General features: G+C 33.2%; 1 protein-coding gene across 1 annotated transcript; it reads left to right on the top strand.

Moving 5' to 3' along the window:
• Window positions 1-236: 236 nt before the first annotated feature.
• On the top strand, window positions 237-4,165 carry LOC122602561 (probable inactive receptor kinase At5g10020). The gene is made up of 3 exons (XM_043775163.1): window positions 237-1,250; window positions 1,361-2,818; window positions 3,466-4,165. Exons 1-3 carry the CDS (start codon window positions 335-337, stop codon window positions 4,056-4,058), a joined length of 2,967 nt encoding a protein of 988 aa, XP_043631098.1. The 5' UTR covers window positions 237-334; the 3' UTR covers window positions 4,059-4,165.
• The last annotated feature ends 11,700 nt before the right edge of the window (window positions 4,166-15,865 follow it).

The raw sequence follows: 15,865 nt of genomic DNA, 5'->3' as shown, positions 1-15,865 counted from the left end.
CTACACTTTAATTCTACTCACCAAACCTCCCTCCAACTGGCTGCCTCCTCCTTTCTTCCATTTTCCTCCTCAATTAACTAACTTCCACACTATCCTAACATTTCATCAAACACCTCTAAAAAGCTTTCAATTTCCATTCCATAATAACAAAATTATACTAAAACACTTATAAATTTTCAATCTTTTTCATTAGCCTATCAATGTTATCTTTTGTTTTTGAGCTGGGGTTGTTAAATTGTGCTAAATGTGTGAACTTTTCACTTGGGGTTTTAATTCTAATTTGCCAAAATTAATTTATGAAGTTTTAGTTTGGTTTTATTAGGCAAAAGTGGAAATGCACACCATCTGTTTGATGATATTCCTGCTTATTAAATTTTTACTAGTAGAAACAACTGAGTTGGATTCACTTTTAGAGATTAAAAGGGGTATTCAGGAAGATGCTTCAGGCAAAGTTTTCGGTTCTTGGGATCCGAAATCGGTTGCATCAAATGGGTGCCCACTTGATTGGTATGGCATTACTTGTAGTAGTAGTAGTAGTGGCCATGTGACATCTTTAATGCTTAATGGGTTAGGTTTAGTTGGAAATTTTGATTTTGGTTTAGTTACTGGACTTACTATGCTACGTAATTTATCGATATCTGGTAACCGTTTTGAAGGGACCATTTCAAAGGAAATCGGTTCTATTGTTTCGTTAGAGCATTTGGATGTTTCGTCTAATTTGTTTCATGGGCCATTGCCTATTGAAGTTACTAGTTTAAGTAGATTGGTGCACTTGAATCTTTCTTTGAATAATCTTGAAGGTACTGTCCCTTCCACTTTTGGGGATTTTAAACAGTTGAAGTATCTTGATTTGCATTCGAATAACTTTTCTGGAAATGTGATGGACCTTTTATCAAATTTAGCTAGTGTAGTTTATGTTGATCTTAGTATAAATGGTTTCGTTGGAACTCTTGATTTGGGACTAGGGTCGGATGAATTTGTTTCTGCGATTAAGTACTTTAATGTTAGCCACAATAACTTAGGGGGGAATCTCTTCTCTCATGATGGAATGCCTTATTTTGATAATTTGGAAGTGTTTGATGCAAGTAATAATCAGTTTGTAGGCAATGTTCCTTCTTTCAATTTTGTGGTCTCTTTGCGGATTTTAAGGCTTGGTAGTAACAAGTTGTCAGGGTCTTTACCAGAAGCTCTTTTGCAAGAGAGCTCAATGATCTTGTCGGAATTAGATCTCAGTCTCAACGATCTTAGAGGTATGTTTATTTGTACCTGCATTTCTAGTGTGATGCTTTTGGAACACATAAAAGTAGTTCCTTTTGCCGTTTTATGAACTTTAGTTATATAAGTTATTGTCTTATTATAGGTCCGGTCGACAGTATATCATCTACAACTCTAAGGAGTCTTAATTTGTCATCCAACAAGCTTACAGGAATCTTACCTCTTATCATTGGTCACTGTGCCAGGATAGATTTAAGTAACAATTTGTTATCTGGTAATTTATCCCGAATTCAAGGTTGGGGAAATTATGTTGAGGAGATTGATCTGAGTTCAAATTTGTTGATGGGTACTTTTCCATTTCACACTTCACAGTTTTTGAGGCTTACTTCTTTCAAAATCTCCAATAATTCAATTGGAGGTGTTCTAGATTCGGTTTTAGCCACCTACCCAGAGCTTAAAATTATTGATTTTAGCCATAATCAGTTTAATGGTACACTCTTGCCTAGCCTTTTTAACTCAACCAGATTTATTTATCTAGACATGTCTTTCAATAACTTCAGTGGAACCATACCCATCCAGGATAGTACAATTAATTTGAGTCTCGAGTTTCTGGATTTGTCACATAATTCACTAACCAATCACCTTCCTATCGAAATTGGAAATTACCAGAACTTGGGATTACTTGATTTGTCTAATAACGATTTAGAAGGTGGCATCCCTGATAATCTTCCTAATGGACTTAAGGTACTAAACGTGTCTTATAACAAATTCTCTGGAGTTGTACCCGAAAACTTGAGGAACTTCCCTGATTCTGCGTTTCATCCAGGAAATAATCTATTAAGGTTCCCATATTCACCATCTTCACCTCAAGATTTTCCAAATATGAACGCTGGACATGGTTCTAAAAGAAGATCATATATTAAGCCTGCTCTTATCGCTGGCTTGATTGGTGGTTTATCTTGTTTAGCATTATTGGCGTTCATTGTGTGGTTCAGAACCCAAAAGAACCATGAAAAGGACCAGCCTAAGCAATGTAGTGAAAAACATAATAATCAAATAGAACCCTCTACAGTTATTGCCACATCAGAAACCAACAAAGATGTTAGTTTTCATAAAGATCTTGATGCGTCATATTTGGATGATGTATCGGATGCGGAAGGGCCAAAAGATCTTGAGGTGAAGCGAAAAGCAGAAGAACCATTTCCATCATCATCCTCAAGTAACCCTCGTGAAGAAAAACCACCCGACCCACATGTAGTTAGTTCTCCGGATAAATTACTTGGGGAACTTCATCTTTTTCATAACTCAGTGGTTTTCAGCTCACAAGAACTTTCGTCAGCTCCTGCAGAAATGATTGGGAGGAGTTGTCATGGAACTCTATACAAAGCTGTACTTCAATCAGGTCATGTTTTAGCAGTGAAATGGTTGAAAGAAGGGATTGCAAAAGGTAGGAAAGAGTTTGCGAGAGAAGTAACAAAACTTGGTAGCATTAAACACCCAAATTTGGTATCCCTGCAGGGTTACTATTGGGGTCCACAAGAGTATGAGAAGATGCTTATATCAAATTATATTGATGCTCCGTGCTTATCTCTATATCTTAATGGTAAGCTTTCTTTAGGCATACATCTTAATCTCAGTTGTTTTTTCAAATGTTTAGTTTTCTTAATGTTACCATACTCAAGTGTTGCCCCTTCTTCATGTTGTTCTATCACTGCAAGCTAATCTATTGTGCTTTAATGTATGCAAATATCAATTTTGCATTTGCTAATATATACATGGCATCTTGTGTCTCTCAGATGACATGGGTCGAAATGTGTTTGGGTTGAAAGGGGTGATTCTTATATAGTTTCGGCTGAAGCAAAATACCTTATTGTCTACAAGTTATTTTTTGGTAAATACATAAGGTGTCAATTATGATTGCTAAAAGTTTTGTAATTTCAAGGGTAATCCTACATTTTTGCATTAAATGAGATTGGTGGTTTTATGCTTCAAAATACACTTTGGGAACTTTAAACCCGTTTGCCTTTTCTAAAACTATTCCTCAGATTCTATGTGTTTGAGTGTTTGACCCATTAGAAATTCACGAAACCCTTATAGAACCATTAATTAGTAGATAGGTAAAAATTGCCATGTATGATTTGATGTGTTTGTGTTTCTTTAGAGAACTTTAAAATAAGAATTTCTCAATTGTTGGCATCTCATCCGTCTCTAATACCTCATAATATCGTAATTTGACTTCATGTGTTGCAGAAGCTGATGTAAAAAATCTTCCTTCCCTGAACCTTGATGATAGATACAAAATTGCTGTAGATATAGCCTGTTGTTTAAGCTACCTCCACAATGAGAGAGCCATACCTCACGGAAACCTGAAATCCACCAACATCTTGTTGGAACCCCCCACCATGAAACACCCTCTTTTGACTGATTACAGTCTTCACCGTTTGATGACATCATCAGGGACAGCAGAGCAAGTTCTTACCGCAGGTGCACTTGGATACCGTCCACCCGAGTTTTGTAGCACAAGTAAACCATGCCCGTCTCTGAAAAGTGATGTTTATGCATTTGGAGTCATATTATTAGAGCTGCTGACTGGAAAATGTTCAGCAGAGATGATTCTGGGCAGCAGCGGAGAGGTTGTGGATCTGACTGAATGGGTAAGATTGCTATGTTTTGAAAACCGTACCATTGAGTGTGTTAACCAGGAGATCTTGAATAACAGAAATGATTTTGTTAAAGTGGCTGAAGACATGCTTCAGGTTGCGCTTAAATGTATACTTCCTGCTGATGAACGACCTGATATGAAATCTGTTATGGAAGATCTTTCACTAATTCAATTGTTGTAAACAATATTCTGTTTCTGTACTTCAAAAATTATTGTAAGTTGTGCATCTCAGTCTAAGGTAAATTATAGGGGCATTCATTTGTAAGTTTGTGCCTCTCAGTTATTCCATTGAGAGTGTGATGTGAGCTATTCTCATATGATCGCAATTATTCTCACTACCCACCAATAAGTTCGAGATTTATTTAGATCAGAGAATCAAGACGACGTGCTTGGTAAATGTATAATAATTTCTTAATTTTCATGATCACTATTTGAAATAACTTCTTCAGTACCATCACAACATGCTATCTCATTTTTTTTTAGGCTGGAAAGGAGTTATGCCACGAGGCAAAGTTTCCCCATGTTTTTGGTTGGAGTTGCGAAATGAAGAAATTTAGTGGCGAATTCACGATTCTAAACAACACAGGTGCTTGTCTATCATAAAATCACAACGTAAGTTGTTGTTCGGGTCGGGTCAATTTGACGTTATCAACATAAAACAAAATAAGACAAACTAACTAGATAATTTAAGAACTTTATTCGGGCTTTTTTAACAATCCGATTTAAAGTAAATTGAGTTTAAATTACATTTAATAAACTGTATATTTTTTTCTATAAAAAAGTTTACTTATGGTTAAATAAACTAGGGCAGTTTGGTTCGCAAAATATTTTTTAATGAATTGGAATCTGTCTAAGGAATTGGAATTCAATGGAATTGAAATCGGAAAGTTTTAAAATGTGATTTGTGTTTGGTTGACGGAATTAAATGGAATTCAATTAATTAAATTTATATATAAATTTTGTCATTTGACAAAATTAACCTTTGTTAGTATTATATGATTTCATCTTTATTTATGTTACAAATTTACATCTAATAATAATAATAATAATAATAATAACATACACGTATAATAAAAATATAAAACACCAACCACTAATGTTGCTCACACAATCACACACCATTTATCTCGCCATCTATCTCACTTTTTCTGCACACAATGTAAACACACATACACACAAATTCATCCCCAAAATTTTTTCACAAAGAAAAAAAATGCCAATCAATATTCAGTATTTCCGTATTTCTAAGATATAGACAACACATGCATCCTTTCTTCCAACATACCAAAAGACATACAAACATCTTTTTCTCGTGGCCTCCATTTTCATTGCCATGAGTAACAGCAGCAGTAGCCGGGAAAAGCAGAGGTGGTAGCCGGAATTTTATCAAGCGACGGAGGCACCAGAATAAGCATGGCGGTGGTGGTGGTCAAACTCCGGCGGACAGCTATCAAATTTGAAAAGAAGGTTTTTTTTTTTATTTTTTATGTTGGTGTAAAACTGTAAGATGGCATTTTGGTAAGAAAAATTGAATTCCTTAGGAATGTTTACATCTTAGTGGATGAATTGTAAATTTGATGTTTCATGGAATTTGATGGAATTTTGAAATATCAATTCCATTTATTTTTGAACCAAACAATGGAAAAGAATGGAAGTTAGATTCCAATTTTTTAAATTCCAATTAATTACATGAACCAAACACCTAAACCTTTGACTGATTAATTAAAAAAAAAGGTTATTTGCATAAAATATAAATGAATTTCCAAATCTAAAAATCAAGTATAAGAATTATAATAATGGTTAGGATAATCATATATTTTTATCACGGGGCAATTGCAAATATCCCCGAATACAAACTCAAAATTACAAATAAATATCCAACCAAAACTTTAAATAACAAATATACCCAATCTTATCTTCTAAACACACATATTTACCCAATAATATCTATTTAATCAAGTAAATTCTATATCTTGATCATTATACCCTTTTCTATTTGAAACTTTAATTCAAGGACGTCTCTTAACCAATAAAATCAAAACCTTCAATTTTGTTTAAAGGCAAAAATTCTATTAGTACTGGAAATACAATCAAACTCAAAAACAAATGTATACCTTTCTCCATCGTTTTCTAATGATCCATATATCACTGAAAACTTGAATAAGATGTGATTACACACTACAAAGACAATTATAGTGCTAAACCATCTCAGAAGCCATGAAAATAGGTAAATAATGTTATAAAAAAAAAAAGATTATGGCACTGGAGTGTAACCAACTATGACTCAATGGTTATGTAATGTAGTGACCTTTCAAATTGGCTATTTGATGTAAGTACCTTTCATTTTTGTTCTTTTAATATATCGGTTCACCTGTTGTACCGGTAGCCGGTAACAATGTTAGGTTCACTTTGGGATTATGGCACTCGAGTGTAACCAACTATGACCGAATGGTTATTTATGTAGTGATCTTTAAAACTGGCCATCTGATGTAAGAACCTCTCGTTTTTGTACTTTTCATGTACCGGTTGACCTATTGTACGGTCATGGTTACAGTTGTGGGTTGTGAACTCCGACGAGATGGATGGTCGATGGTCTTAGACTCTGACGAGGTTGTAGCGGGTGGTCTCGGTCTCATTTTTTCTTCCATTCAGGAGGTGCAACCGTCTCTCCACCGTCTCCACATCCAGACACGTGCCACCACTGATTGCCACCAATAAAATAAACAAACGCCAGTCGCCACCCAGACAACCACCGTCGTTATTCTCTGTCAAAATCCCTCCCTTTTACCCCATTGTAAACCAAAGTTGATGGATCTTGATTGTGCTTGGGATGGGATGGCCGAATCTTTATGGTTAACGATGATGGGGGTGATCAATAACACAATCCAATTTGGGGATTAGGGTTTGAGTATGATTACTATTGAATCGTCATCTGAAATCAATAAATGTATATATGCATCTATGATCTATCTATATCTAGTGTTGATTTGTGTTCGGGATTGAAGTTAGACATTGAGTCACAGTTTCACATTTTCTCTCGGGAAAAAATGTTGTTACCGAAGATAGTGTCAAAAATTAGCCGGAGAATATGACCAGAGTATAAAGTCGTCGGAGTAACCCGATAGGATACATCAAGTGAACAAAACAGGGAGGTTCTTACATCAATTTTAACACTTTCGTAGGTCACTACATTACATAATCATTTACTCATAGTTGGTTACACTCCGGTGCCTTAATCCCTATTCTTTTTTACGTCCAATGTGGCATTACCTGTTACAAATGGGATGTTACCCGATAGGATACATTAAAAGAACAAAAATGGAAGGTACTTATACCAGATAGCCAATTTAAAAGGTCACTACATTACATAACCATTGAGTCATAGTTGATTACATTCTCATGCCATAATCCAAAAAAAAAAAACAGTGATTTTTCTTCAAGTATACTAATGCAAGATTGAATGAAGTGTTAAATAAAATACATCATCTCACGTCATAGATAACAAAAACATTATTAGAGTCATTCCTCTTATTTTGCTAATTCAAAAACCATCAATAATTTTTTTTAAAATGACGTTGTCCCTCATCTCTATCTTCATCTTTATTTTCTCTATCTCTATCTCTACTATATTATAAAACATTTGTTCCTTTCAAACTTTTTGGACTTTTCAACTTTTTAACATATACACCTACTAATGCATAATGTACAATACATCTATGTATATCTCAACTACTTATTTTTCTCTCTCCTCAAATCTTAACCACTCATTTTTTACTCTAATTCATTTAAAATCCTTTATCTCAAAAACCGTACATCGATAAATTATAAAAATTATATGGGTGTTCTTAAAATTTCATGTTCTTTCATTAGAGATGTCATTCGATATAATTTCGACGAATTTTTAAATCCATGGACGGAGATCGTACGACTAAAGCATTTGGTTATCATACTGTATGACATATCATAATCTATGACCTATCACACTCTATGACATATCATCCCACCATCTTACCGCCGCAACACGCGGGTATTTTCTCACGTACATTATAAAACATTTGTTCCCTCCAAAGTTTTTCAATTTTCAACAACTCATTTTTTCACTCCCTCCTCAAATGTCAACCACAACGCGTTTGGTTCGTAGAATGTTTTTGGAAGGAATGAAATCTTTCAAAGGAATTGGAATCTGAAGGAATAGAATTTGACGGAATGTTTTTGATTTTTGAAGATTCAAGTGAGGGACGGAATGAGATTCCTTCCCCCATTCCCAAGGAATGGAGATTCCATCAAATGAGGGAATGTTAACATTCCAACGGAATGTGATTCCTCTATCTTTAACCAACCAAACACACTAAGGAATGGAATTCAATTCCAATTCCAATTCCATCAGATTCCATCAAATTCTGTGAACCAAACGCGACCTAATTTTTTTCTCACTCGTCTATAAATCATTTTAATCCTCTAATTCATTCAAAATCTTTTATCTCAAACACGGTACATCGAAAAATTATAAAAATTATATGGGTGTTCTTAAAAATCCATCCTCTTTCATTAAAGAGGTCATTCGATATACTTTAAAAATAAATTTTTAAATCCGAAGGCGGAGCCTGTACGGCTAAGGGGCTATCACACTCTATGACCTATCACCTCCTATGACTTATCATACTCTATGACCTATTACCCCATCATCTCACCGCCACAACGCGCGGATACTTTCTCTCGTTAGCATTTAATTCAAACTTTCCATTACAAAAAATACCATAATGATCAATTTAGGATGTAAATGGGTTTGTGATTAATTAAGAGTACTATGTGAGAGCAATTAAATTAATAGACGGGATTATTTATTTATTTTGGTTTGGCACTCAATTAGTAGTGAAGGATATACATGTGTAATCCATATTAAAATATATAAAAGATTGGGTATATTTGTTATTTAAAGTTTTGGTTGAGGATTTTTGTAATTTTGAAGTTGTATCTGGAGATACAATTGATCAATTGTTAACAGGTTTTATCCAAAGCATCCTCTTCACACTTGAGTGCTGGATACACTGAATATTATGAAGGTGACAGGACGAAAGTTGCTATTTTTGCTCTCATGTTAGAAAAAAAATATACGTGCTAGCTTAGGGTAAATGAGTGATCGTTACATCAAACATTTGATGGTTTGTTTTTATTTTTATTTTTTTTATTTTATTGTTGAAGCTTGAGACGTGCATTACATCATTTTATCACAGGTGCGGTATACACTCTAAAGTACAATATTAATAGAAACAAGATGATTTTCGGAACTAAGCATACAAAATATGTTTCATGAAAGCCCTTTTTACCTTCCTAGTAGTTGCATCAAGATCAGTGTCATAACAACAAGGTATGGTGGGAAGTCAGGACATCCCACCAACGGATATATGAAACCTGCCCCAATGCTTGCCCTCGTATTCCTTATATTAGACAATACAAATCCCGATATAGATGCAAAGTCTCGAGAAGACTTGTTTGCTATATAGTACATATAATCTTTTTCTTTGCCTATAAGAAATTACATGGAAATTTAGACATTTTTCCCTCGGGATTGAACACAGATGAGAATGTTCAGAGTAGATGAGAATGTTCAGAGTACTTGACACCACTTGCAGCCTTGCACCATATGAAGTTGCTTCTATAGTTTTATCTTGTCCTCAATACTTGCATATGAAGGGTACAAGTACTTAAATGGCTAGGTAGCACTTAGGGGTGCTCGCGGTTTGGTTTTTACCCGGTTATACTGGAAACTGAACCGTTTAGAAAACAAAAAAAAAAACCAAACCGTTTTTGAATTTGGTTTTGGGTTTGGTTTCTAACCGAAAACCGAATTATATATTCGGTTTTTGGTTTGGTCATGGGTAAAGGATTATGAATTTGGTTAAACTGAAAAAACCGAATAACTTATATTACTATTATGTATTATTAAAAATATTTAATTCGTATCTTTTTTTTATGGACAATTATTAATGTATTTTTTACTTTTTTATGTCTATTTTTTTTATTATATTACGAGTAACATTTTTCTGAAATTAGATAAATTTAATTTCGATGAATAATTTTTAATAATGATGTCAAACAAGAGTTTAGTTGTTTCACTTATGTTATCTGTTTATCCATATGGTGCTTGAAGTCTAAATTTACTACTTTGGTGAAAATTGAAATTATGAACCTATTTTGGTTAAACACAACTTAGACAAAAAGGAATGGTAAATTTGTGTTTTTCATATTTGTTTTTTTCGGTTTTAAACCGAAACCGAACCAAATTCTATTTTGGTTTTCGGTTTGTTTTTTCTATTTTGAATTAGGTTTTGGTTCGGTTTTGGTTTTGAAAAATAAAAATAAAAAATCCGAAAAAACCGAACCAAATAGACCAATAACCGAAAACCGAACCGATGAACACCCCTAGTAGTACTTTCACGGACCTTTTGAACCGCAATCCCAGAGCTGACTTGGAAAAACACATGAAATAGTATGTTGACACTGCTTAAGGTGTTTTTTGATCCAACCTTCAACAATGATATTCTGAAATTTAGTAATCATGTATGAGTTCCAATGTGTTTTTCCATTTAGGTTTACAAAATTTAGGATAAACACTACTTTAAATTTAGATGATTCTATATAATTGTTTCATTCACTTATATGAAACTCGATCATCGATTGTTTGACACCTGAAAAATCACATACAAATCTACCTGGGCTCACCAACTTCAATGCAGGCGAGTTTACGTGAGCCCGTGAGGTATATTGACAAATGGACCCGCATGAAAAAAAAATCATGGTGCCTTCAAGAGTCTGCATTAGGGTCGGGTTAATTGCATCTTTCATTCGTACTCTCAACGCGCCTTTGAATTGTCAAACTCATTTCTCTCATCATCTCTTTCTCATCTCGGCCATGTCCAACGATGATTTTCTTCAAGAGACGGTCATTTACATCCATAACCCTCCTCTACGTGATGGTTATGGGATCAATATCAAGTCTAGCAAATCTTTTCACTTCTAAGTTAAGATCCTCGGGTTTTTATAAATCTTAATCTTAATCTTCATTGTCTTCACCGTTTTTATAGCATAGACAGTATATACTTTTGAAAAGCATTGATCTATATCCATGAACCAAAGCTATTCAAATGTCATTTCTATAATCTTTTTTTTTTCTTTTATATTATAGATAAATTCTATTCTAGCATTATGGTAATTGGTATTTGACCCTGATTCAAAGTTGAAAAATTTTAGAGATAAAAGATTAATACATTTCTCTCTTATAGTTTTGACTTTGTAAGTTGTTTATTTATTTATTTTATTTTAAAGGCATTTTGAATTTTTACTAAGATCAATTGAAGTATTATAAAATGAAAAACTTGTGAAGATATGATGAGTTGGTGATATCATAAAGGTAAACATAAACCAAATGTCATGCAATATAAAAGCTTCATTCAACTAAAGAGGAGAGCTACATAATAACACTTCTAAATTATCCTTTCTTTTTGAGTAAAACAGATTTTACCTTAGGAAACTTAATTTATATATCAAAAATGAAAAATCACGATCTATAACTATTTCTATTAATATAAATCTATAACTATATCCATAAGTATAGTGATAGATAGATATAGATATAAATATAGGTTTCGTTACTCTAACATATATTCAGGGGCGGCTTAGACATAAATTGAAGTGGACGACCGGTCGAGACCTGATTTTTTATGGGGCTTGGCTTATTTTTTTTTATGTATATAGACAAAAATGTATATGTGTTTTTAACTAAGCTCATCACAAATCTTAACGGTTATCCAAAAATTATATAATAACTTTACTAAAACAAAAACCCACTTACATATCTTTTATGGTTAAAAAAATTAATATTACGCCTCTAAGAAAAAAACCTAAAGTTGCGCTGCTGTACTGTGTGCTAAAACCTTGGAATTTACAATCAATTATCATTGTCACAATTCACAAAAGTCGGGTAACAAGCAGCATAGTCATATTTTTGGAATTCAAACTATCAAGCTCAGGATATTATTCAGTATTATGATCGGACTTATTTTTCGATTTAATGTCATAAAGTTTAATATTATTAGTATTTCGATAAGTTTATTGATAATAATACTTATTGTTATATTTATATCTTAGTTTATATAATTACTAGCTAATCAACCCAGGTTAACGTATAAACGTTTTGCAAATAAATCGAATGATACCGAGATAGTTTTAAAATATATTGTCATATTAAAATGTATAATAATAGCGTTAAATAAGTTAAAAAGTTGTAATAAGTTATTATGTAAAAAATGAAACTAAACGGAAACAAAAGTTGTGCAGTTGTGGACACATTGAAATACATACGATTGGTAAAATAAAAAAAGTAAAACCTTTATCCGGAAAGACACCGTATATTTGGCCTATTATAACGACAAATTAAGATGATTAATGTAACACCCGTCATTTTAAAATTTGGATTTTCAAAAATTTTTGCCTAACGGCGTTTAAAAATGCGGAAAACATAATCCTTAAAACATAACTAACCCTTAATGGATAGTTCATAAAAGTGGTGTTACAACATTCATATCATTAAAATAGTATAAGATAATCAAGATTTGGCACCAACATAAATACCAACACAATCAATACATAAGTCATATTAAAAGTAGCCAATCATCATAAGGCTAACATAAATGACTAAGCGGGAAAACTAAATGTCTTCTTCATAGCAACTACCCGCCTCACCAAGCTAAGTGTTTCACTAGCTCAACCTCATTAACCTGAGGGAACAACGTTTTTCAAAAGAGCAAGTGTTAGCTTTTAAAGCTAAGTAAGATAACATGAGTTTATGAAAACATTGCCAATTCATTATATATTAACAAGAACATTTCATATTGTTAATATCACATATTCGTCATAGCACGTTAAGATCACCACATTGTTATGGTGTCCATCACATCATACATTAGAAAGATCATATCATCAACATTAAAGCAACATACATAAGTTAACACATTACGAATTCATCGTGGTCCTAAATGTGTCTATCATCATAAAGCTTTACTTTTCATCTTTCTTTATTTCTTTACTTTTCTTTTGCCTAGACGTAGGCTATGTGACATAAGCCACACATACTTACGGATGTGGGGTTGTGTGTAGGCGGCCATAAGACCTTACAGGACCTCACACCCGACTTGATGGGTAGACCTTACGGTGGTCCATCGTCGTCGTTAAGGAAAGACAATGTCGATCCAACTGAGTATACTGTTTGAACTTTGCGCGTGTAGTGGTTAGTTACTCCACCCGGATACACTCAAACATAACTATGCCACGGGGAGGTATCTAGATTCCCACACCACGTGACCACGTACACACTAGCTCCGAAGAACTAACATGGGTTAAGCTTAACACACTTTACTTATGCTCGAGACTTCTTTATTATATTAGCTTAGGCTACACTTTCACCTAAACCAATCACATATATCTTTCTTTACTTTATATTAGTTTAGGCTACACTTTCACCTAAACTAATCACATACATCTTTCTTTACTTTAGGGACCTTAATTGTGCATGTGTCATGGCAAACCTATAGAAGTCTAGTGACTAGGTGTTCAAGCCATGCAACTAATCATATGACATACATAAATCATCATATTGTCATCACATATTAGCATCGCATCTTCATATCATTTTATATTCATATCAACGTATCATTCATAACATCATATCGTTATTTCATAAAATCATCATATCGTGATATCATATAACATAATATCGTCATGTCATATTAGCATCATATCTTCTTAACTTGATAGCAACATATCGTCATATCATTTCATTATCATAACATCATAGCATTGCGTCATCATATCGTAAAATGCATTATAGCATCATATCTTTATATTAACATAACATATTATCGCATTAACATCATGTAATCTTATATTTGCATCATAAACATTTCATCTAATCACATACTTTATTCCATCATATCATCATAACATAACATATACATATTTCATTTCATCATAGCATGCTTAAGCTTACCATTCATCATCAATGGCAATCATAATATACCCCATAGTAACATCCCATTCATTCCTGAATACATACAAGCATATAAACATTTATTTGGGGAAGTTAACTTATGAAAACTATGTATTGTTGTCCCTCGTGTGGTAAAAGATGTTATCTTACCTTAACGAAGCGCACAACAAAATGATAACAAAGGTTACCGAACTTTGCAGGTGTTCCAGACTACGTATAACCATTAAAAGACCATTTGATGAGCTCAACAAATACAACCTTATTTCTGGTCATAACTTAATCTTAAGCACTTAAAACATGACCCGTATTAATATTTGATTCAACAAAGATTCACTCAATACGTTAGAGCTCACAAAACTTGACAGAACTTTGACCATTATTCATTATTCAAGATTATTGGTATTTTCCAATTTGACTCCTGTTTAAAAGACTTCACCATTAGAAAGTAGACTCTTCCACGGTTTCGTGGATAGCTTATTTGTCAAAAACGGAGTTACGGTTTGAAAGTTATGATTGTTTCAACGTTTCGTCGCAAATCTGTCGCTTGATTGACGTCGAAGTATCAATCAAAAATAAACCTAAATACCTTATACTAGATAGGGTAAGTGAGTATCGTTCCCACGAGTAGCGTCTGTGGTTATAGTCAAGTTTTAACAATTTTAATGGATTTTAAAGACAATAATAAAAGTAATTTTAATTAATTAAAGCAAAGATAAAATTAATTAACTAGACTTCACTAATAAAACAAGACAAAATTAAAAAGAGAACTTGTAAACAATAATAAAAAGTGCATCCCTCCCGAATCCAAAAGTTTCGTTAATTTACTTAATAAACTTTACGAGTATTTATTCTAAATTACATAGACATAATTTTATTACTTGACAAGAACAGTTTTAGGCACAACCTATGTTAATTATATGACCTGTCTTAATCCCTAAATTAGGTGGACTCGGCACAAATCATTAACTCGCAATAAGTTGTCTTACGAAAATCCAAATCAAATAAAAGTGAATAAATACTCAATCAGTCATACAAATTATAATCTAAAAAGAACAATTTTTACTAAACTGAAAGTAAAATTCATCAAATAAAATTAACTAACAATTGTTCATTGGGAGAGATTACAAAAACCTCAGCCAGACATCGTCTTCAAATCACTAACGGTTGATATAAAAAAATATCCGTTGCATCGTTCGATGTTGGTGATGTTGCTCGTCGTCCTTCTATTCGTCTGAAACAATATGGAGCCGCCAAAAAATATGTCGAATAATAATGAGAGCTGCCGAATATTATTAATTTTATGATGGTCTCCTCTCCTTTCGAATTAATTGTGAGTCGACTAAAAAACTAAATAATAAGGCTGCCCTCCCAATTCATAACAAGATGTATATATATACTTTGGTTCCTTGTAGCTCACGTGGGGATTTTTCTCAAACCGAAATAACAAAAACCATTCGAGATGGGCTTTTTCTTCTTGTGATGTACATTCCCAAATTAACAAGAGGTTAAGGTGCTGGGCTGCTGGAGTGTTGTACGGCCCAAACAACAACATAAAAGTCCATTTGATTTTCTTTTTGTCTACTCCTCACAGCTCACTAATATCGTAACTTGACTTAACATTTTAAACCATCTTTTATCCTTTTTAGTTCAAACCTGAAATTCACGAAACATATATTAAAGTAGGTCTATTCAATAAAAAACTAATCTATATAATTATTTTTAGACCATTTAATATATATCTAATTATGACTTATCAAACTGACATGTTTCTGATCAAAATATGTGTCGTTGATCATGTGCATGCGTCGCAAATTTAGTCGCTAACAACAAAAACCCTTGTTTTTCACTCTTAAACGATTCCATATGACCCCAAGGTTAATCCTATGACTTGTAAACATAAAATTGACACGTTTTAGTGTACAATTGATGAATTTAATAAACTA

This window comes from Erigeron canadensis, chromosome 6 (assembly GCF_010389155.1).
Source record: "Erigeron canadensis isolate Cc75 chromosome 6, C_canadensis_v1, whole genome shotgun sequence".
NCBI lineage: Eukaryota > Viridiplantae > Streptophyta > Magnoliopsida > Asterales > Asteraceae > Erigeron > Erigeron canadensis.
This window is presented reverse-complemented; position numbering and strand designations above follow the sequence as displayed.

What these genes read in the sequence shown, in the direction of transcription:
- LOC122602561 (XM_043775163.1), top strand. Translation starts at nt 335, where the DNA reads ATGCACACCATCTGTTTGATGATATTCCTGCTTATTAAATTTTTACTA. An exon ending in CAGTCTCAACGATCTTAGAG is followed by an intron (nt 1,251 to 1,360) that starts GTATGTTTATTT and finishes GTCTTATTATAG; the next exon opens with GTCCGGTCGACAGTATATCA. An exon ending in CTTATCTCTATATCTTAATG is followed by an intron (nt 2,819 to 3,465) that starts GTAAGCTTTCTT and finishes CATGTGTTGCAG; the next exon opens with AAGCTGATGTAAAAAATCTT.